The sequence below is a fragment of the Lagopus leucura genome, unplaced genomic scaffold (assembly GCF_019238085.1).
Source record: "Lagopus leucura isolate 7727_CA_CO unplaced genomic scaffold, USGS_WTPT01 Super-Scaffold_100037, whole genome shotgun sequence".
NCBI lineage: Eukaryota > Metazoa > Chordata > Aves > Galliformes > Phasianidae > Lagopus > Lagopus leucura.
The window spans coordinates 442,013-465,539 of record NW_024962286.1 but is presented as its reverse complement, the minus strand read 5'-3'; the positions used below and the strand labels follow the sequence as shown (position 1 = coordinate 465,539).

The following is a 23,527-nucleotide window of genomic DNA, read 5'->3' as shown; positions in this document are numbered from 1 at the left end:
CTCCTCCCCCCCACCCGAACATATACAGGGTAATAACATTTACGGGGGAAAGATATTATCTCCAAATACAGCCTAAGCTCCAGCAAAAGCCCCACCACCATGCACTGACGTGCAGCTGCGCTGCACAGCCCTGTGCCTGGCTTGTTAAGGCACGGCCACACAGAGAACAGGCACAACGGGTGTGAGGGGAGCATGGAAGCAAGACCAGGGCCCAGAAGGAGAGAACTGAAGAGCAAGATTAGACCCTGCTGTGTTACAGCACACCAGCACACTAACCTGGTGAGCCCCTTTCATGACCAAGCCTTGCAAAGCAAGCTGGCAGCTGCCCACTGCAGGGGGATGCCCAAAATAGAGCCTGGAGGAGCTGTGCTCATGGGATCTGAGCACCCACAGCTCCAGCCAGCCACTGCGACCAGGCAAGGAGCCTCAGAGCTCAGGGTGGCTGCAGGGAGGTGACAGGGATGCACTGTGCAGGCAGCCAGGTCACAGACGGGCTGTTTCAGAGGACACAAAACAAGCCAGGAAAGGAGATACTTTCTGTTCTGGCAGTAGCAACTTGGAGTTAAGAGCAATGTTCTGCAATGCTCCCATCTTCACCTTGCTGGCCCTGAGACAAGCAGCATGACAAGCAGGGATGGAGTGTCCTCCAGCAAACACAGAGCACCAAACAGCACCTGACGTGTGCCGGAGCACCCTCACTCTGGGCGGATGCTCTCCGCTGCGTGTTTGGCTCCACACGCTCACCTGCCAGCCAAGTCTTCCCTCTTTTCACTGTTTTTACTGACAGGCTGTAAATTTGCTTCTGGTTGGCAGCCCAAAGTGGGAACAGCTTCAGAGGAGCCAGCTGTAGGCCCGTCTGTGCCGAGCTGTGGAGGGGTGCACCGTGCCCCCCAGGCAGCCCTGGCAGCGGGGGGCTCCGAACTGGGCTTCCAGCCCATGGGACTGACGCAGGAATTCCCGAAATCCCTGGCAGGGAGTTGGTGTAGTGCTCCCAGGCTGACTCGTTTCTCGCTGCTCTCAAGGATGGCATTGAAGGCAGCATCTCTCTGCCTTGGTGTCCTCGGGGGATAGCATGCAGCCACGCCAGAAATGTGAACCCCGCATCTCCGCAGGCTCCAGCGCCGCAGATAAAGCGATGTCAGAGACGGCAGCTGTTAGCAATGGGTATTTTTAGTGAGCTGCAAATGTTTCCTCCCTTGGGAAAACTCCATCTTCAATACCTCACCGCAGAGAGGGGCTTCCTCTTTCACTACGCACTCATTCAACTGCCCTTGTCAGCGGGATGAACCCAGATGCCACAGGATGGCGTGAGGCTGGTGCTGGTGCCCAAGCAATGAGCTCCATCCATCAGCACTGCTCACCATGCAGAATCTGGTTAGCCTTCCTCCAGGTTGGAGATATTAGGAGAAACTTCTCCGAAAGAGTGGTGATGCATTGGCACAGGAGGTGGGGGAATTGCCAGGCCTGGAGGTGCTGAAGGAACATGGAGATGTGGCACTGAGGGATGCGGTCAGCGGGCACGGTGGGGTGGGTTGGACTGGATGATCTTGGCCGTCCTGTCCATCCTTCATGGTTCTATGGTTTTATTCTCCATAGCATAGAGACAGCCAAGAGGATGGGGTGGAGAGGACCATCTTCCATGCAGAGGTCCCTACAAGGGCCCTGTTTTTGTTCCCCACTCCCAAGTGTGTTTCCCAAGTGGGAAGCCAAGCTCCACACACAGGACAGCCCACGGGAGCTCTGTGTGCTGGATCAGCCCAGGGACACCACCTGACAGAGTGAGACATCCCCGAGAACAGGGAGGAAAGGAGCAGCCCCAAAGCAGGCATGGATCAGCTGTGGGATTGCCTGCGAAGCTGCCATACCCTGAAAGGGCTGCACTGAGAATTCAAGGGGCTGCAGACCAGCGCAAGAGCAGTGAAAGCATCCTGGAGACACTTCTGCAAGTCTGCAAATCAGCCTGAAGAAGAAGCGAACAGCCTACGGAGCAGCATCAGGCAGGGAACCTCCCTTGGGGATGGTAGAGAGCGCGTGCTGCTGCTGGGAGATATTCCTGGAGACACTGACACTTAAGGAGACTCGTTTCCAACACAGAAATACCACAATCAATGTGGGCAATCACAGCACAAACCTCATTTTGACAGCTGAAGATGAGCAGATCAATGAACCGGAGATGAGCAGTTGCTTAGGTACAGACAGACAGAATCTGATCACACATATGGGGGAACAGATTTCTGCACCCACCAATAAGAAACACGCTCCGAGGTGCAAAGGGGGGAATTTCCGAAAGTTGAAAGGGATTATTAGCAAAAAATTGATTAGGGAAAAAATGTAAACAAAAACAATGAGGAGTAATTAGAGCTGGCTTACAAAGGCTTTGCCAAAAATCTCATAAATCTGCCATCACAAAAGAAGGCACCCTCCGTTAAAAATTGCCTTGGCTTCGAATAAAAGAAAATAACGCAGTAAAAATAAACATATTGTATAAATTAAAAATAGGGGGAAGTTGGCAGCATTAAATTAGCAGTTATAAAATGCAGACTAAAGGAAGTTAACGTAGCCATGAAAACGCCAGCAAACGTAAAGGAGAGATAGCGGAGCTTTTAAACACGTGGAGAGCAAACAAAATCACAGCGAGCTCACATGGATGCTCAAGTGTGGAGAAGGCACGGTCCTGATGCATGTCCATGCTGGTGGATGAGAGACCCTGAGGCATCAGTGGAGCAGCCAGGAGGTAGAATAACACGGCATTGGGGAGGGAGGATCTGGGACTGAGAGCAATGCAAACCCTGCAAGGAAGCAGCGTGCATGCAACCCTTGATAGGGCACACGGTGGGGACACTGGGGGATCCACAAACAGAAACTGATGGCCACTGAGAGTGACACTGCATCCTCAGAGCATCAAGTGCCTACAGCTATGCAGAGCTCAGTGCTTGCTGTCTGAGTGTTGGAAAAGCAACACGCTCCCAAAATGTAGTGTGCAGAGCGACCGAGGCGTTACCTGACAGCCTCGAGATGGGAAACTGAGGGAAGAGCCTTGTGCAGGGAATGCAGCATCCCCTGAATTCCCTATTCAGCATGAAGCCAACTTTTAAATCAATGCCTGCAGGAGGAAAACACGTGAGGGAGCAGCAAGTGCATCCTCTCTCTGCTGCTGCAATCCAGATTCAAATCCCACAGGTGCAATGGGAGAAGATCTTTTATGCAGGGACGCACCAAATCCCTGGAGGCACAAAAAGAAGAGGACTTGACCGTCAGCCATTCCTTGGTGCTGCTCTGGAGCCACCAGGAGGGTGGAGGGCTCACGTGGATGCGTTTTCTCCCCCTTTGTAGGACTTTGAGCCCAGGTGACCACCAGCCTCCTGCCATCCCCAAGCCCAGCAGAGCTGTAAGGACAGGCTGCCATCTGGGCACTTTGATACGGTGCTGGAATCTACCCATCCTGCTGGAAACCCCCCCCCGATATCTCCCTTGCGACCCACTACTGGGTGCTGTCTGCTCCAGGCTGGGGTGAAAAAAGGCTCTTTGAGTGAAAAACACTTTGATTCCAGGAAGCAGCTTTCCCACCAGAGAAGGACATCATGTTCTTCCACCACCTCCTGCTGCATCCTGCCTGCAGAGCAGAGGCCCTGGGGCTGCTGCCACCCCCCAGCACGGCCCTCTATCTGCTCACACTGCTGGAGATTTATAGACGAATAAAAATCTGTTGGCTGACCCTTTGTTTACTCCTCTTGGAGGAAGTAATTAACTCTTGTTGCAGTTCTGATTCACAGTACATGGATTTGAAGAACTTGGTAAAACTGTCCTTTAAAGCTGCCCAAGCTCAAGCAGTGGCCCCCCCTTGTCTCCACATTGCAACGCCCCCAGGAAGGACCCCATGCAGATCCTCACCCACTCACACATCCCCAGCAAAGGCTGGGAGAGCCACAAGGAACAAATCTCTGGAATGGGGAGACTGGGAGACTGGATGTGGATCCCCCACAAAGGGCTTACGGGGGAGCAGCAGTGCCTGTGCAGCACTTCTGGATACATGGATGGGATGCATGGGATGGGATGGCATGGGATGGGATGGCATGGGACAGGGACTCCTGCAGGTCACAGCCATGCTGTGCCACGTAGGGGTGGTAGCTGCTGACATCCATCTGTTTTCAACCACAGAGTCGCTGGCCAAGTGTAAAACAAGATCTGACCTTCAGTGACTTCTCCCTCTGATATTTTTTTTTTCCCTTTCAAATATCACAGATTTGCCCAGCGGGGTCACTCATGTGAGAAAGTCCTAAAATTGCTCCATGCTGAGACATCCCTGCCTTGCTTAGGGAACTGCCCAGTGCTCCTGGCTCAGCAAAGGCCTTGGGAGCAGCAATATTTTGCATCACAGAAGAACAGACGACAGAAGAGAGCACCGAACAGCTCAGCCACCACCGAACACGCAGCACCTGGGATGCAGCAGAGCACCTGGTGACGTTCCAACACGCAGAGCCCGTCAGCACTCACTACACGGATGGTGCTGCACCCCAGCAGGAACTGACATCCAAATCAGCCTCTGGGGGCCGAGGAGCCCCCCAGGAGCCACAGGGCTGCTGGCTGTCTGGACTGGGCCTGTTGTCCTCCACATGGCAGCGGGTGTCCCGGCGCGGCGGCGGACGAACAAAGAGCGGCTCACGGCTCCATCGATCCAGAGGTCAGTCGGGTGAAGCGCGAACATCTGGTCCGATGCTGCCCAGCGTGGGCCGAAGGGCTTCCCCGGGTTTATTTAAAGATGAGCTTTTCAGAAGGAAGCATCCAATATTGCTTTTAAGTTTCCCGGGATGGAAAGCCCTCCCCGGCTCTGTTTTGTGGCAGGTTGGAGCCCTGCGCCGCCCGGCACAGCCATCCAGCTCTTCCAGGAGTGCTCTAACAAAAGGAATGGGCTTTTGCTGCTGCAGGCTCGCACATTTCAAAGCCAGAAAGGGGACTGCCTGCCCAGCCCTGCGGCCCAGCACGTGCCCATGGATGCTGGAGACAGGACGGCATCAGCCAGAGGGAAGAGCCGTGGGGGTCAAAATGGGTTTACGAGAAATCAGTCACCTTTGATCTACAGATTACCAGCAATAGCGTATCGACTGCATCCTGGGTGAGCTGCTGCACAGTTAATTAGACACGTTATTAAAAACATGCTCCTCTACTAGCCTGAATTAGTCCAGCTTCCAAGCCACAGAGTCCTGCCCTGCTAAATTAAGCAGACTTTCACTATTAACAACCTTTCCTCCAGGCCAGTACCAGCAGACAAGGCAGAAGACACTCCTTCATCTGCAGGAACAACAGGCAGGTTTTCCATACACTGAGCCATGGTGTCTTCATTTTGACTCTCCTCTGGATGCAGACACCAGAAGCAAACCCCACATCCAGGGTTAGGTTCCCTTTCCCCCCCAAAAATCAAACACTGATTTGCCCTGCTTTCATAAGCAACATCTTAGGGGTCAAAGATTGGACCAGATGATCTCAGTGATCCTAGGATTTTATGATCTGATCGACTCTTTCAAAGCAGGGGAAAGCACCATAGAAGCCCAAGACTTTCCAGGTAGCATTCCCTGCCCCAAAGCTGACGTTTGCTCCCAGACACACAGTGGGATTTGGCCAAACTTGCTGCTGGTGATCTCATTCCTGGACCACCATAGGAACCTCCCTGCATGCTGCTGAATTATACACAAATGGAGAACCCCATTTACCTTGGTAAAAACTCTTAGGGTGACACATCCATCCCTCAGTTTGAAAGCACCAAGTGCTACTCACATACCTTCTTACGCACTAAAGGACTCTGCACAATCTCTTCCCATCATCTCCTATCCATTGAGAGGACAAGGGGGAATGGCTGTAAACTGAAAGGGGAAATTTGGGTTGAATGTTAGGAGGAGAATTCTGTAACCAGAGGGCACTGCTGCCCAGAGCAGTGGGAACCAGGGGGGGTTCCCCACTCCTGGAGGTGCCCAAGGCCATGGATGGAGCCCTGGGCAATCCAGGGAGCAGCAACCAGCCCACAGCATGGCACTGGGGCTGGGTGGGCTTTAAGGTCCCTCCCATCCTAAAGCCATTCTGTGATGATTCCTGCCAACCTAGGCAAAAGGAGACAACGCATGTTCCCATACATTGTTCCATGTCCCACGATAATGAAAAGCCAGTCCTGCTGCTGTCCTTTTCCCCCAAGCCGCACGTTTGCCTGGCAAAACAGAGCACCAAGAGCCCTCAGCAAAGGGCACTGCCGTGTTGTGTTTATTCCTTGGCATTTGTTCCCAGCATTTCGGAGCTGGCCCCAGTGCCCACGGCACCCAGCCGCTCCGCTGCTCAGCCCCGCTGCCAGCCAGAGCCCGCCTCGCTCCCAAAGCCTTTTATTAGAAACACACAGTCACAAAATGATTCAAGTGGAATCCATTACACAGCATTTAGTACATATCATTTGTATTTCACAGCCGGCAATCCTTCCGATTTCACAGAGTAACGGCTATTAAAAAGCCCTGCTGCAGCATGGTGAGGGATCGGCGCACGGCTGGGAGAGGGGACAGAGGGAGCATTGCTTCAGGTCCAGATCCGCCTGCTGCAACTAAGACACACTTACATTGCTCAGCGTTACTTCTGCAAGGTATCCTGGGTGTCATGCACATCAGGAGCGCTGTGCCGTGCCTTACTCAGATCAACTCACGGGCTAGCTCCTCTCCCACCTCCTCCTAGATACTTCATTCAATCCCCAGGCATCGAGGATAGGGTCTCTGAGGCCATGAGGATCCATGGCCAAATGGAATTGCTGCCACTGGTCAATGTTTTTTCCATACCACCAACATTTGGGGCAGAGTAAAAGAAGAAAATACAATGACGTGGTTTAAAACCTGAATCTGACTGTTCTTAGAAATATGCGACTTCCTAAAGGTAAGGCTGGAAGGAAATAAGAGGAATACACAGTTTTCATCAGCTCCCTGCTGCGCAGAAGGCACACGGTCCCATAAAAGGCAGAACAGTGACTACTTCATCCCATAAAGCAAGAACAACGGATGATTCCAGCATCAGCATCTTGACCCACTGGAGACCTCTTCAAAACATAAATCGTGACTCGGAATCATAGAATAACAAAGGTTGGGAAGACCTCTAAGATCATGCAGTCCAACCATCCACCTACCACCAATAGTGCCCAAGAAACCCTCAGTGCCACATCTCCAGAGTTCTTGAACACCTCCAGGCTCAGGAACTGCACCACTTCCCTGGGCAGTCTGTGCTTGAGAGGCTCAGGTTGGTTCTTAAAGGATTGTTAATGATATTGCTTCCTCAGATAGGTGGAACACCAGGGAGGTGGGGGATCTCCAGCACTAGAGGTTTCTAGGATTTGACCGGACAAATCTACGGCCACCCATCACTGCTCAGACTCAGGGACAGGGACAGCAGATACAGAAACCATTTCCTACTCTAATCAAAGATGGAGATGTCTGGTTTTACTGATGGAGATGAAAAACTTTGGCCTTCTAGTTGAGCAAGCACTGCTTCCAATCACTTCCCCAGCACAATGGCACCTACACAACAACACAAGCCACTCTCTCATCCAAATCCCAGTTTGCCACCCTGATTCTGTCCTCCTCTTTTGGCAAGCTGAGCTTCAACACACGGTTCTGAATTTTGTCCACAGAAAGCTTGGTTGGAAATACCATCTGGGAAAGGCTCTCCCATGTCATTACGACCTATCTCCACATTAACCATCCATGGAAGCAGGAACCCCATCCCACTGACAGCACAACCCCTTCTGCCTACCCCACCATGCCCATCTGTTTAGTATTACAACTTAGCTGGTGGGAAAAAAACCAACAGCAACAACAAGAAAATGCACTGCTTTCTCTTCATTGTGTTATGGAGCCAGGATTCAGCAGATGTGCAAAGACAGCACGGCATGGATAAGGCTCCTGTCTCCTGTCCTAACAGCATGCTGGTGGATACAGAATCCTAAGAGTGGGTTAGGTTGGAAGGGACCTTACAGATCACTGAGTTCCAGCACTTTGCCATGGGCTGGTTGCCCACCACCAGATCAGTCTACCTAGGGCCCCATCTATGGCACTGGACACATCCAAGGACGGGGCATGATTTCAGCAGATGCTAAAATGACTCTTTTTCCTTAACCAGCTACAATATATTAAGTGAACTGTACTCTCACAGTCCCAAACCACCGGAGATTCTCCCTGGTGAGAAACCAACAAATGTATGTGATGGACACAGAGCCAACAACTCGGCTCCCACCACCAGATTTCTGCTTCCCACACCGCTTTGAAACGCTGGTGCCTCTGCTACCTGTCAATATCTGTCATCATTACCCTGTGCCATGCCCTGCAATCGGTGAGGACAGGCTCGTTACATAATTTTAATGCACAAAGTACATTAAAGACCCCGAGGTCTACAATTTCATACCTCATAATGATGTGAAAAGAGGGCTGAATCATTGGACTGGAAGCAAGTAACTGGCCCAGCACTGGTGATCACAGTCTGCATTGGCCAAAGGGAGGACAGGCCAAACCTGAAATGCCTTCCTCCAATGCTCCAATTGCAATAATTTCCCAGATCTTAGAAAAATTCCAAGCAAAGTCAACCAAGAAGCAAGAGAAACATCTACTTTTTCGCTCTGCATACCATCAGAGCTTCTTTTGCTGTAGTCCTTTGTAACGGTCTGTAAATAATGTCCATGTCTGTGTATTTATTAGGAAAGTAGGATGTGATCTCCATAGCCAGTCAGGACGACAGGGCTGATGCCTCCCGTTAGTAGAAGGATTCCTCAGCTCATACAGAGCAACCTAAGGATTGCTTGACTGCAATTCTTCTAAAAATCGCAGACACCATTTGGAAGCCCCCAGAAAATAAATAAGCCTTTGGCCACAACCTGAATGAATGCATCAAGACCACAGCTGAGCTCATTTCTACACAGACAAGGCTATCAGAGGCCAACAGCAACCATTTATTTTCATTTCTGGACATTTCAGATGTGACGCTTTCATAAACAAGCCCAAGGAACCATGGCCACATGAAATTCCTGTAAGACATCTCCACAATAGGTAGAAAAATCAGATTCTGGGACTAGTCACTAACTTCTAATTGGAAAAAAAACACAAGAAAGCTCCACGGACCTCCTCCAGTGCTGGCATGAGAAAGTGGGCAGTGGAGCAAATCTACCCAGTTATTTCCAGTCCCGTGCTTCCAGTGTCTCCTTGATGATCTTTAAGGTCCCCTCCAACCTAAGCCATTCCATGAAACGATGAACAGGAGAAGGCTTAAGGAAAGCTGGTGAGCCCTTAAAGACAATAAGGGCATCTCTGTGCAAAAGAAGGATCAGGTTGGATATCAGGAAAAATTTCCTCTCCAAAAGAGTGGCTGGGCACTGGAACGGGCTGTGCAGGGAGGGGGTTGGGTCAAGGGAGGTGTTCAAGAGACATTTAGATGTGGCACTAAGGGCCTCGGTTTGGTGGGCAATACTGGTGGGAGGTGGACGCTGGACTGGATGACCTCAGAGGTCCTTTCCAGCCTTGAGATTCTATGATTTTATCATCACGTTTAGTAGTTGCACTGTGATCACAAAGCAGTGAAATTATGAGCACTCAAGGTCTCGCTCAGGCTGAAATCACTTCTGGGAAAATAATGAAAACGCTGCTGTAATTCAAATCATAAAGAATTAAAGAACAGGAGTATAATTAGCACCAGTCAACATACTTCTACAGGAAACGCATCTTGTCAAACAAATCTGATTTCATTCTTCACTGAGATTACAAGTCTGATTGGTGAGGGTAACCGTGTAGAAGCAAGAGGCTTTCAGAGAGCTGAACCAGGAGGCGTGACAGGGGCACAGGGACGCAGAGCAGCACTCCTCCCATCCCAAAAACATGCTGAAGGGATTAACAGCTGATTAACTGGCAGGTTTCATACAGCTGTTTGAAGCCCCACCAACCTCAGAGGGTTCGGCAGGATCTGGCCCCGGGTTCGTTTTCACCTTACAGCTGGAGAGGGATGAAGGAAACTCACGTTGAAATATCTACTGCTGTCCCAGCCTCGCAGAGCATCCTCAGGTAAAGGATGTGGGATTCACCTCCCCTGATGTGAGCCATATGGAAAAATAATGCTTCCGCTCTAATGGAGTTGTTAATTTTCTACAGATAGTAATGACAGAGAGAGAAGAGCCTCGGAAGACAAGCAGGAAGATCTAAAAAAGCCATCCTAGACAGGTGGACTGAATTGCCCTCTGCAGGGTTCTGTCTGAGGGGGTCTTCCCAGCAGCTTACATTACCACTGTCATTTTTGTGCCAGTATTGCAATTGATCAAATCATTCTCCAAGACAAGCTGGGGCAGGGGCATGAGTATATAAATAATATAAAGCACGTTGGGAAATGCCCCAAAAGCTCGGCTTGTCATGCAAACACTCCTACAGGCACTGCTGCTGGGGGTCAGCAGAAGTAAGAACCAGCCAGGGAAAACTCCAGGTGGCCCAAGTGACAAAGGGACGGGGAGCCAGGGAGAGCTCCCACATCCCTCACCTCCTGCCCAGCTCCAGCACAGCAGGACAGGAGTTCCCCCTGCACAATCACCTGGAAAAGTGGACACAGAGCTGAGAAACAGCTGTAAGGGCACTACTGAAGAAACAGCCACCCTTCCTTCCCTTCCATCGCTCCAGGAGCAGGAGCGTGACCACTGTAAAAACCATTCAGACTGGAAAAGACCTCTAAGATCATTCAGTCCAACCATCCACCTACAGCCAATATTACCCACCAAATCACATCCACCCTTTCCTTAAACACCTCCAAGGGATAGCGACCCCACTGCCAGGGAGGGCAGCCTGTTCCAGTGCCCGACCTCTCTTTCTGAGATGAACTCCTTCCTAACATCCAACCTGTTCATTCCACCACGTGCATTTCACCAAGTGCTACTGAATGGGGGCTCTTAACGGCAGGCATCATCCGCAAGGGTGACATTGGAATTGCTACAAAGACGCTGCTCAGAGCCCACACTGTGCTTTAGGGTTTTCAAAAGTTTTGGGGCACTTGCTCAAACTACAGAATCACAGAATCACAGTATGGCCAGGGTTGGAAGGGACCCCAAGGATCACGAATCTCCAACCCCCTGCCACAGGCAGGGCCACCAACCTCCACATTTAATGCTAAACCAGGTTGCCCAGGGCCCCATCCAACCTGGCCTTGAACACCTCCAAGCACGGGGCATCCACAGCTCTCTGGGCAGCTGTCCCAGCCCCTCACCACTCTCTGGGTAAAGAATTACCCAGTAAAACTACTGCAGAGGAAAAAAAAAAAAAAGGTTGGAGGTGTGCTGGAAGATGGGAAAGGGACATTCGCAGGCCCTTGCCCACCCCACGGGTAGGCAGCACTCCCCAGTGCCCCAGCAAATGGCAAATCCATCCTGAAAAATCCCCTAGCAATGGGGAGGGAGCAGCTGCTGCTGTCAGTGCCTTCTGGGCTTGTCACCACTGCCTCTTACCCCCTGCAGCCCCAGCCAGCTCTACTGACATCCAACACCGCCTCTGCCAAGTCAGCCCAGTTGGGTTCCCCCACTAATGCAAGCAGAAAAGCCATTCTTTGGGGGCTCCTCTAACACGCTGCCTCCTCCCCCCCGCCAAAAGACTTAGTCAAAGCAAATGCCAGACCCATTAAGAGCAAAGGACCTCACAGCCAACAGAGGAATTCTTGGGCTTGATGGACTGTTTATAGAGTCTTTTATAGGAAGGATGGGTAACCTAATCCCAACTACAACATTTTTTATGCTGCTCTATGAGGGTTCAGCTGTGATTAAACTGTTGGCACAGTCCCATGGCACATAAAACCATGGAGACCAGCAAGTCTCATCCCTGTCGGAGCCCTGCAAATGCAAGGGAGAAAACTATTCCAAGCATTAAAGACCGCTGGGCCCTGCTGCCGTATCGGTGACACGGCTGCTCCCGCTGCAAGCATCACTGCTCGCACCTCCGACAGCTTCTGCTGTCTCAAGAGACCAAAATAAAAGCAGCGTGGCAGTCTCTGTGCTGATCTCAAGCCACAGTCCAGGACGGTACAAAGGATAATCTCCCCCAGGACTCATTCTGGGTACCAGAAGCTGGATACAGGAGATGCCACGGCTCCTGCAAAAATACGCACTCGGGTGTCATGGGGCTCCACATCCTTCTCTCCCAGCAGCAGCCCTAGAAGCAGCACACAGCCTCCATCCTGAGATACCAACCAAATCCAATAGCAAAATGGACGGCTTCATTTTGAGTAAAATGGGGAAAAGAACCCCTAAGCTCACACCCATCTGCCATCACATACACAGCCTTCCACGTTTCCACGGGGGCTTGGGGAGCAGGGTTAAGAACACCAGATGAGTAAGGACCATTTCAGCGGGCTGGTGGGTGGGATTTCAGAGAGAGAACATGTAAGAACCAGCAGGCACCAAGCCAGCATCTTCAGGCAGTTCCAACACAATGCCTGTTTCATTTTATTGTTATACAGTCATTACAGAACAAAGACTTTATTTTATTCTTGCTTTGTTGACTCACCCGTCAGTTTGGTTGCCCTCATGCTACCCAGCTAAGGTCATCCCTCAGGGCCAGCACACACCTGCTCCAGGTGGGCTCCCAAGGCTCCTGTTGACCTATGGCCATGCATGGTGCTACGAGATAAGGTTTAGTAGCTTGTGGTAGTAACGGTGATGGGAGGATGGTTGGACTAGATGATCTTGAATGTCCTTGCCAACCCTGTGATTCTGTGATTCTATGGTGGCCTTTCACAGTCCAAACTCTGGAGCACACTGATTTCAAACCCTTTTTCTGCACAGTCATAATCCAATGGAAGACTTCACAACCTCTGAACCCCTGCCTCGACCATCCTCAGAAAAGGGCCATGTCCCTCAGTACGCAGCCGGTCCCTTTATGTGGGATGGGACTTTGCCAGCAGTTTAATTTTGGTCCAGCACAAGCCTGCAGTACATTCCTGCAGCTCACGGGAGGAGGCTCACGAGTGCTTTCCAATGCCATCATTAGCATCTGTGTGGTTTATCCCTCCAGCAACGCACTGAGCCTGGACTCCCCGACATACCCTGTGCAGGGAGATGGAAGCTCTGATGAAATCCATGCAGTGTGTTCAGCCCACTGGATGACGATAAGAGATGACAAGGGACAACCGGTCGGCTGCGGAGCTGGAGAGGAGCTGGGTGCTGTCAGAGGAAGGCTGAGGAAGCAGGGATGCCCTCTGATGGGGAAAGACAGGAGGGGAAAGCTGAAGAGCCCTTTAACATCTGGGGCTGCCCACGCTCCACACGCCCAAGCCGAGATGCAGCCAAGAGGCAAAGCACCACCCAGACACTGAGAGCCCAAAGGAGGGGACTGTGCTCCTCCAGAGCCCCGATGATCCCTGCCAGGAGACCCACAGAAGGGGCCAGCCCTTCTCAGCACCTCTGGCCGCCAAGCAACTCAAGGCCAATGGACGGCACACCCAGGGCTGACCTCAGCAGGACACCCCAACCGCCAAATAACTCCCCTTTTTAATTTTTCCCTGGATAGCCCACACACCAAGGACCTCCCAAACACATGGTAAAATGCCAGGTCAGCTTTCCAAGGGCTCAGCACCCACAAAAGGGAGCCCAGGTCATACTTAGGCCATGCAAATTACAAGGCAAGACTTCTGCTTGGGGGTGACCTGCTTTGCTTCCTCTGGCATGAGACCCCACCTGGGAGGCACAGGCTCTGCTGGTCCCTCTTTGGCATTGCTTATTTCTCCACTGTGCTACTCCCAGACCTCCTGCAGCCCCAAACCCACTGGGCCACACCAGCCAGCCCCAAGCACGGAGACCCAGATGACAAATGGGAGCAGCTGCCAGCAAGCTCAGTGCTTCCAGAGGATCTGTGTTTATCAAAAGCTGTCGCTCTCCAGCCAGAACAGGTGTCAGTCACAGCAAAATCTCATGGCAGCTATTCAACCTGAAGGCATAGAGTTTGACATCAGGGGAAAAAATAAAAAAGCATCATTGGCAATTTCTCTGCTCTCCGTTTCTACTACAGCCCTGGTGGAAGTAAGGTGAAGAGCCAGGAAAAGAAGACAGCGTACAACAGTGCAGCACAGTGACCTGAAACAGGCATCTCCCCACCATGAGGTGATGCTCAAAGCAGACCTGGCCACCTGTGCCACATCAGCCAGCTGCCCCAGCCTTTGTCCCACCCACAGACCTGCTAGCTGCTCAGAGATTTATGCTGAGAGTGACACAGAGCAGCCCCTGCGCTGCCTGTGCAACACCTCCCACTAGCCAGACACCAACCCCTACTAACACTGCCAACATCCCAATTAGCACCTTCCCTGTGCCTACCCTGCTCCCGACTGCTCTGCATCTGTCCGAGGACATGGCCACAGGACTTGGAGCATCTCTAAAGGTACAGCAGCAGTCCTACATGCACTCCTTCCCCTCCAGAGCAGCTGGCACCGCCTGCTCTTGCAACCCATGCCAGTGCTCCTGCTGTTCTGCTATGTGTCTGCTGTCAGGGGATTTCCACACGGCATCAAGCACACTTCTGTGTTTATCCTTTCCAAGCCTCTACAGCAGTGCTAACATGTGCTGAGGACAGGAGAAGCCCAGAAGATCCCAGTTACACTGGGGTTACCTGGCACACTGCAAGCTAGGTAAGAGGAGTGAGGCTTTGTCCCCAGGAGAGAAGTCCATGCCAGCCATCCCTGCGCCTTGAGCACCAGCTACTCTTTGCTCCCCCTCAACCGGGCACAAATCACCATCTTGCATTTCCTCCTGCAGCTCAGCAAGTCGTGTGTCTGCCTGCACTCAGAACGCAGGTGCTGTCTCAGTGTGCACGCATGCAGCTTGCAAGCTGGGGCGTGCATACAAAGGCTGCAAACAGGCACAAAACCCGCCACCTGCACTCCGCAGAGGCGAGCACGCAGCTCGTGGGGTGCAGGATCCTGCAGGAGAGACACGCTGCAGGAAATGCTTTCCCCAAAGCTGGCATACCACAATTAACTCTCTGCAGCCTGGCCAGCACTTCTCTCCCTGCAGGCAGTGCACCCAGCCTCCTCCTACACCTTGTTTTATTCCATCCACGCTGCCCCCAGTTCACGCATTTCTCCTGCTTGCTTTGTCCCCTGATACCAGGGCAGGCTTAAAAAGTAAAACAAGGCAAAGATTTATTAAGTGAGGCTCGCGGTAAAGGTTTCCGAGTTACAGTTGTGGAGCCTGGAAACAGGATTACAAGCAAAGCAAATCATAAAACGCGACTATAACCTCGACACAGCAAGATGTGACCCCTCACGTGTTCCAGCCTATCTCACACCCAAGCATGTGGTGTGCACAGCCTGCAGGCTCACACTGCTGCACAAACCTCTCCTGAGCTGCTCTTTCTTTATGCCTCATTCTGCAGTCACCCCTCTCTTGCAGCCATTTGGGACCATGCTGTCCTCCTCGATCAGACTGGGGATTCACATCACTCCCATCCCATACAGCCCACCACAGAAATAAAACGCTGGGCACAAACACAAGTAACTTGTCGTTGGCTGCCCCAATGAAGGGCGCTGCCATCTCCTTCCTAGGAGCACAGCCACTGTCCCATGCCTGAAGGGAGCAGAGAACAGTGGATCCAAGAAGAAATGATTGTGGCAGGAGTGGAGAAGGCTCTGGGGGGAGCTGAGACTGGCCTGTCAGTATCTAAAGGGGCTGTAAGAAAGAAGGGGACAGACTCATCAGCAGGTTCTGCTGTGACAGGACGCAGGGAAGTGGTTTCCAACTAAAAGAGGGGAGAACCATGGAATCATAGAATCACAAGGTTGGAAAGGACCTCCAAGATTTAGAGATTTAGATTGGATATAAGGAAGAAGTTTTTTTACAGTGAGGTTGGTGAGGAACTGCACAGATTGCCCAGAGAGGTGGTGGTGCCCCATCTGTGGGCACACAAAGCTGGAGGGGCTCTGAGCACTGATGGAGCATTGCTGGGGAGCTCCAACTCAAACCATTCTATGATTGTACTACAAGAACCTTCAAGACCATACAATGATGCACGCGATGCTTCCCATCCACAGACATTTTCTATGACCCTCAAGCATCAGTGCTGCAGAGGATGGAGATACCTCCCTCCTCCTGTCGAAATTGTTCAGACTCACAGTGTGTCCAGACAACTCTCCCCTCCCCTGTCTCACTGCACACACCAGCACCACCAGAGCACCGGGAAGACCCTCAGAGCTCATCTGGGAGCAGAGCAAAGCCAAGCCCTTTGCTGCCCACCACACAGTCACCCCCTCCTCTCCCACCCCACGGGCTCTCGGCAGCCAGAACCTGCGCTGCTCATGCCATCCCCTCCACAGAATCACAGTACGGCCAGGGTTGGAAGGGACCTCAAGGATCATGAATCTCCAACCCCCTGCCACATGCAGGGCCACCAACCTCCACATTTAATGCTAAACCAGGCTGCCCAGGGCCCCATCCAACCTGGCCTTGAACACCTCCAAGGACGGGGCATCCACAGCCTCTCTGGGCAGCTGTTCCAGCACCTCACCACTCTCTGGGTAAAGAACTTCCCCCTGATGTCCGACCTAAATCTCCCCTCCCTCAACTTAAAACCATTTCCCCTCTTCCTACACGTATCAACCCTTTCCAAGAGTTGATTCCCCTCCCCTCTGTAGGCTCCCTTTAGGTACTGAAGGCTGCAATGAGCTCACCCCACAGCCTTCTTTTCTCCAGGCTGAACAAGCCCAGCTCCCTCAGCCTGTCTTCATAGGGGAGGTGCTGCAGCTCCCTGATCATCCCAGCGGCCCTCCTCTGGACCCCCTCCAACAGCTCCCTGTCTTTTTTGTACTGCGGGCTCCACACTTGGACGCAGTATTCCAGATGGGGCCTCACAAGAGCAGAGTAGAGGGGGAGAATCACCTCCCAGTCCCTGCTGGACACCTCGGGGCCGTTCGCACGCCCGGCCGCCCCTCGCTACCCCCTGCCCTTGGGGTTGGGGTCCACAGGGATTGGGAAGGCACCGACCCCAGGAGCGGCCCTGCAGATGGCGGAGGCTTCGCTGCAGCCTGGCTCCTCCCGCAGCAGGCCCTGCCATGGCCTCGCTGCTCCCTCGGCTCACCTAAAGCAGGCCTGAACCCCACAACAGGCCCACAATTGGCACGCGGAGCGGGGCGGACAAAAATGCTAAGAGGTGTTTGCCAGACAGATTTTGGCCTTGCCCAGGCTGCTGAAAAAAGCAAGGCTGCACTGTGCCCCGGGCTGGGCAGGCAGCACAGGGGGTGCGAAAAACATCCAGACCTCAATGCTCAAGGCCTCAAGGTTTGGCTCAGCTGGGAGACCCTCTTAGAGAAGCCCACAGAGCTCCACCACGCTCATTAACAAGGAGAGAGTTCCACGAGAAACGCCCTGAGATCCCTGGGAGGTTCCCCAACAAGAAGGGTGAGACCCAAGCAGCAGCACCAGCCCTGCGTAAGGCTCAGATCCCGCACACAGAGATGATGAGGGTCCATGGCTGCAGCAGTGAGCAAAACAGAGCAACGTGAATCCCTCCACACCCAGAGCCATGGTGATGCCCCATCCCTGCAGACAGCCCAGCTCAGGCTGAACACAGCCCCCTCTGAGCACTGATGGAGCTGTGGGGTCCCTGTTCATCACAGGGAGGTTGGCCTGGATGGCTTTTTGGGTCCCATGCAGCTCAAGCCATTCTACAATCCCACGCTTTGCCCTCATCAGTGCCCTCCTCCTCCGTCTCTCAGTGCTTCTTCAGAACACAACACCGAGAGGCAAAATAAAACACACCACCCCATCCCCACCTCCTACACACCCCATCCCAGGTCCATCCACCTCCGCTGTACAGCCACCTCTGTCCTTTCCCAGCCCTTCCCTCTTCTGAGCCCATGCTTTCAAAGAGCCATCCACAATGACTTTAAGATCTCTTTCGTAAAATGCTAATAAGTAATTTAAAGACTGCCACTGTGCATGCATGGGTTTAGGGTAATTTTTTCCATGTGAATCCCTTTTCATTCATCGCTGACTACGTATAATCTGCCACTTTATAGCCCGGTTATCCAGTGTCATGAGATCCTTTCACAATATTTTAAAGACAACTGTTGTTTTTACGACACAACGCTTTGGGTTGGAAGGGACCTTAAAGAACACCCCGTTCCAACCCCCCTGAATAATTCTGAATAATCTGCAAACTTTCTTGCCACACAATTCCCACCCTTCTCTCGCATGCTTATAAATACATTGCAAAGCACAAGCCTCACGCTGACCCCCATCCATTGGGAAAAATGACTCTTTGTTTCCACTTCTTTAAGCAGATTTTAATCCCTAAGAGCACCCTTGCTCTGAAATTACTAGTCTGGAGCTACCAAGATCACCCAGGGAGCTCTCCTTAAAGCATGCATACCCTGTCTGCTCCGGCCCCAATATCCATTTTCCCCATTTACTCTATAAAATGTGACCTCCTCCGTCAACACTTCATTGGGGCATTGGGGCAGTCCCTCTGCAAACCCCCCATCCCAAGACATTGCTGTTTTGAAGGGGAAAAATTAAGCTGTCCCCAAGTGCTCTTTTCTGACTATTTTTAACTTCGCCCCCTCTGATTTCCCAACTCTGTTTTTCTGTTGGTTTGGGGTTTGTTTGTTTGCTTTCCCACAAGTTATTCTTAAAACTCCTCTTACTCTGCCATATATGGGCTCACATCCACCCCTTCACAGTTTATAGGTTTTCCTATTTTCCTCTTTTAGACATCACTTCCACATTCTGAAGAACATCCTTTTGCCTCCAGTGTTATCCTCCAGTCTGCTGTGATTTTGTGGATGCGACGTCCACCCCTGAATAAGGTAAGGCTTGAAGTGAAAAGAACTTAATTTATCAGACCTAATTAATAAAGCTGCATGAACTTCTGGAGCTCACCAGCCCTTCCTCCTTCCCACCTGGAGACGGCACTGAGCTGCAGCACAGCTGCTCCCATGGAGCTGGTCCGGGACTACATCAAGAGATCCTCCTCTCGTGGGCTCTCTGAAGAGCTGCAATTATTCACAGTCACTAAAACTGTAATTTCTGAATAACGCCCCTTTGTGACATTTATTCGGTTTCGATGGAGGCAAGTACCATCTGCAATTATAGCAGCGTTTTCTGCCCTCACAGCCTGTTTAATCTCCCTTAACATTTGGCAATCAGTGCCACGACTCGGGTCAAAGGGGGAACAGAGATCAAACGCCGCTTCCTCATCCTCGAGCAATGAAATTCAGAGGGGGGCTGACAGCACGATGCAATGCTTGTGTCCTCCCTCACCTCCATGCTGTTCAGCTCCAGAGTCTGCGCCCTGGCACAAATCACCTCCCATCCTGCACAGACCCACGACAGCAATATAAAATCCTGGTATTGATGCATCTCTGCAAGCCCCGAAGAGCCACAGCCCTGCTGCGAGTGCCAGGTCCTGCACACGTCAGCCTGTTATCACAGGAGGCCCCATCTTTCCCCCCTTATCTCACTGCTGAACTTTTGCCTTCGAGGATCTCCCTGTTGCACGCAGCAGGGAATGGGCAGCCGCGTTTCAGCCTTGCGTTCCAGCAAGATGAGAGCTCACCGAGTCTTTTCAGTAAAATCTGATTTTCCCCAGGACAGGAGCTTTGTGCCTGCTCCCAGCCAGGCTCACACACGAGCACCCACCTCTCAGCCCAGCGTGGCGTGGCCGGGCTGTGGGTGCATGTCAGGGCAGGAGCAGTGGACTCAAACTCATTTATCACCGCTGCGGCTGTGCTCACACAAAAGCAGAAAGCAGAGGACTCAGTATTTACCCAGCTTCTCCAGCAGGTTTTGCAGTTACACCGGTGTCCACCCTCCTTTACATCTGCTACAGGTATGTGTACACAAACAACGAGTGCAGGCAGATCCTTCAGCACAGCAGACCCCTGCTCCCAGCCGTGGCAGATAGCCCCTCAGTAACATCCCCAGAGCACTGCTGTACCTGCACCACCCCAAGTCCTTCTCTGGAGCGCTCTCAGGACACGGGTGGCACTGGAGCTGTGCCACTCCAAGCCATGGCCCCATGGCTGGCTTCTTATAGCCCTGTCCCCAAGGCATCTCCCTCTAGCACCCCTCCTTGGGCTTGGATCAACCTATCTGGAATTACAGCGGGGATTGGGAGCAACTGGGAGAAGCAGAGTCTCTGCAACCTCAACTACTATGTGGATATGTGGATATCTGAACTGGGCATCAGTGTATCAGTCTACTTCCAACTGCCCCAGCGATGCAGCATTCACCTCGTCAAAAATTAACCCAGGGAATGGAGCCCTGGGGGAAGGCAGAGCACACAGAGAGGTATCGCAGATCCAAAATCAAGGTCTCCACTCCACACCTCAGTGCAGTTTTACAATATTTGTTTCCTGCCCGGTCACAGCACCGGATAAATCAAGGGCTGAGCTAATTGGCACTGCTCCTCCGCCTCTGGGGCTGGAGGAGGTGGTGGAAGAGCCCTGCAATGGGTCACTCCATGGCCACATGGGCACGAGAGGGGAGACTGCGCTTGAACACTACAATATGCTGTAGCACACACACAGAACACAGCATACCCCATCTCAAGCACATGCACGCAGCTCAATAAGTGCATCATGTGTCTTATATACATTACACTCCATGACAACTATGCACGAGCAAGCAGCTCCTGCCTCCAGCTTGCAGCAGCGACAGGACCCCTGCCCGCCCCACACCCCATGCTTTGGAGCCCACAGCCCCATGCTCTCACAGATAGGAGGGCCATCTCATTTCTCCTTCCACATTTTTTGGCACGGAGCTGGCTTTCCTCCAGCCCTCGGGAAACTTGCCAGCACTGCAAGGTTTACGAAAAGTTAACTCCAAAGAGGGGGTGAAGAGTGCCTTCATTTTTTTCTCCTGGCGTGTGATTTTAAAACGCGCAGCTCCCATCCTCATCTTCCCCCCCCAGATACCTTGGAAGCATCCCTGCTCCAGACACGCTGTGCCACGCAAGCAGCACATGCAAGCAGCAGCACAAAGAGGGCCGTCAGCGATAGCAGCACTGTTACCAATGGTGTGGTGTGGGATCCAGACCCTTCCAGCACTCCTTTGTTCTTGAATTTCTTTCTTAAAGAAAAAAAACACACACACACAAAAACTTCCCTTCCATAAGCCCGAACTTTCCCAGCCACAGATAGATAGATACCTTGCAACAGCCTGAACAACTGCATGCAACTCTTACCCTCTGCTTTATGTACGTTGTCATCCACCTCCCTGTTTTCCATATTGATTTATGCCTCACGTTCTTTTCACATTTCCTTTCAGCAGAGACGTTTTTACCCCAACAGCCGCTCCTCCCGAGCCCAGGACACGCATTCAGCCGGCCATAGAGTAATCAACTTCCAATTTCCATGCACACTCCTGTTTATATTTCCTTCCCTATCGGCTTTGTTTCTAATTAAGGTTTGCTAAATGCACAAGAATCTATAGTGCACAAAGAAATATAAAGCATGTAGATAAATAAACACCGTGCACACACGCGCACTGACTAAGGCTGCCTTCTCACTGTGCTTTTAACCACGGATCCCAAAGCACTTTGTCATGTTCATTAACAAAACCTCGCAGCTCCCTTGGGAGGGACGCTTGTATTATTTTACGCCTTGTAATTAGGCAAACTGAGGCACAGAGGAGACAAGTGAAATTACCAGCATTACGGCAAAGCTCTGGAGCAGAGCTGAAAACAGGGCTCAGGAGGAACGTTCCCTGGGCAAATCACCAGATCGGAGCTGGATGAGCTCTACTCTCCCCACGTTGGCCATGGACATGGTGGGGAATGTGCCAGAGACAGCGACAGCAACACTGCCACCGCAGGAGGTGGCTGCAGCCGCCATGCCCTCGGTCATCACCCACTGTTGGAGTCACTGCCCACACCGACGGGGCGCATCGGGAGAAGCAGATGGACGCTGTGCCCGAAATGGCAGCTCCCAAAGGGAAGGATGGAGCAGAGGGGCACCCAGAGAGCTCAGCCCACGCTCCCCTGCCGTGTCGGCTCTGCAGGAGGAGAGGAAGGCCGGGGCACGGCTCGCACAGCCCCAAGACGTGCGTAACACCAGAGAAGGACACAGCATAACGAACCTCCTGTGAGGAACTCAGACCCCGGATGGGGACGGCCACCAGACCTTCAGCTCTCACCCCACAGCATCCCCACCACTGGGAGCACATCTCACATCCACACCTCGCTGACCTCCCCCATCCACAGCCGTCCCTTCCCCATCCCTCAGAACGAGCATCCGCACACCCAGCCCTGCAGCCACGGTGATGGGAAGGTCAATCCGTTCCTCTTGTTTCCAAGCAAAGCACGGCCCCACGCCACCCAACACCTCCTGATGGGGTCCAACATCCCTACAGGGGGCTTCCAGCCCCCATCCCAGGATGGGTCGCCCCATCCCCAGTGCGGCTGAGGGCTCTGAGCATGAACACAGCTGTGAACGTGGCTGCTGCGGGCAGCTTAGGCCACACGTCCCACTTGGACATGTGCTCCCACGAACACACTCATCACCCCCCATCCCCCCCAACCCCTAATTAAAACCATACCATGCTCATTTGAATAGCATAGCTGGCTAGCGCTCTCCGCTGCAACGTAAATAGTCCTATTTATGCCAAGCTCCCATATTGTAAATATCACGATGTATAGCCGGCCAACCCATGAGTCATCTCCCAAAACTCCAACTTAATAAATGGTGCCTCATCCACTGCTCCAGACAAACACGGTCCGGACGTCTCCCACCACCTCCACACCCAACGCAGCAGCAAAGCTCAGCCCTGTGGAGCCCCCCAAACTTCCACAGCACTGCAGGCGTGGCTGGGATGCGATGCGTTGGGACCCCAAGATGGGAATCTGGCACGGGGCTCCCAGCCACGCAGCCAGCCCTTAATGGGAATCCAGCCCTCGGCCGCACACCCATCCCTCAGCCACGCACCCACCTGCCGCTGCCTCTGCTTTGTCTCAGCCCTGGGGGAACCCTACGGGGAAGAGGTTGGAGGAGGCATTTGGCCTCGCTCAGGGAGACCCCAAAGCCTCTCCTCAGCATCCCCTGGAGAGGGGCTCGGCGGTTCCCTACGGGAGGCGAGGTGGGAGATGCCCACCTCGGTACGGGGATGGCGGAGGGAAGGGAAGGGCCGGGGTTGGGGGAAAAAGCTCCACCTGGGGCAGCACTTCCCCAAAACTTCGCCTTCCCTCCTTCTTTCCCCCCTCCTCCCCCCCCCCCCCCACACCCCACACCCCCAGGAAGGGGTGCGGCGTGGAGGGAGGGGGAGGGCCGAGGGCCACCCCTCGATTAGTTAAATAAATAATAATAAACGAGAGAAAGAGAAGAAAGAGGGAGGGAAAAAAAAATTAGTAAAATAATAACGATCATCATAATAAAGAGGGGTTCTGCCCCGGAAAGGCCCCTTCCTTACCTTCCACGGCGGCGAGAAGAGGCAAGAGGGCGAGGGGCAAACAGCAGAACCACAACGGCCCCATGGTGCGCTCCGGGCCGGGCATCAGAAACGGCGGCGGAGCTCCATGGA

The 23,527-nt window shown here is 52.6% G+C and overlaps 1 protein-coding gene across 4 annotated transcripts in view; it reads right to left on the bottom strand.

Annotated features, from left to right (window-relative positions):
• The window catches only part of EPHB2 (EPH receptor B2), a 98,265-nt gene extending 74,738 nt beyond the window's left edge, over nt 1–23,527 (bottom strand). For all 4 annotated transcript variants that reach the window (XM_042882995.1, XM_042882997.1, XM_042882996.1 and 1 more), the window contains exon 1: nt 23,417–23,527. In XM_042882995.1, the coding sequence (XP_042738929.1) occupies nt 23,417–23,501 (85 nt within the window). In that variant the 5' untranslated portion in view covers nt 23,502–23,527. The remainder of the gene's footprint in view (nt 1–23,416) is intronic.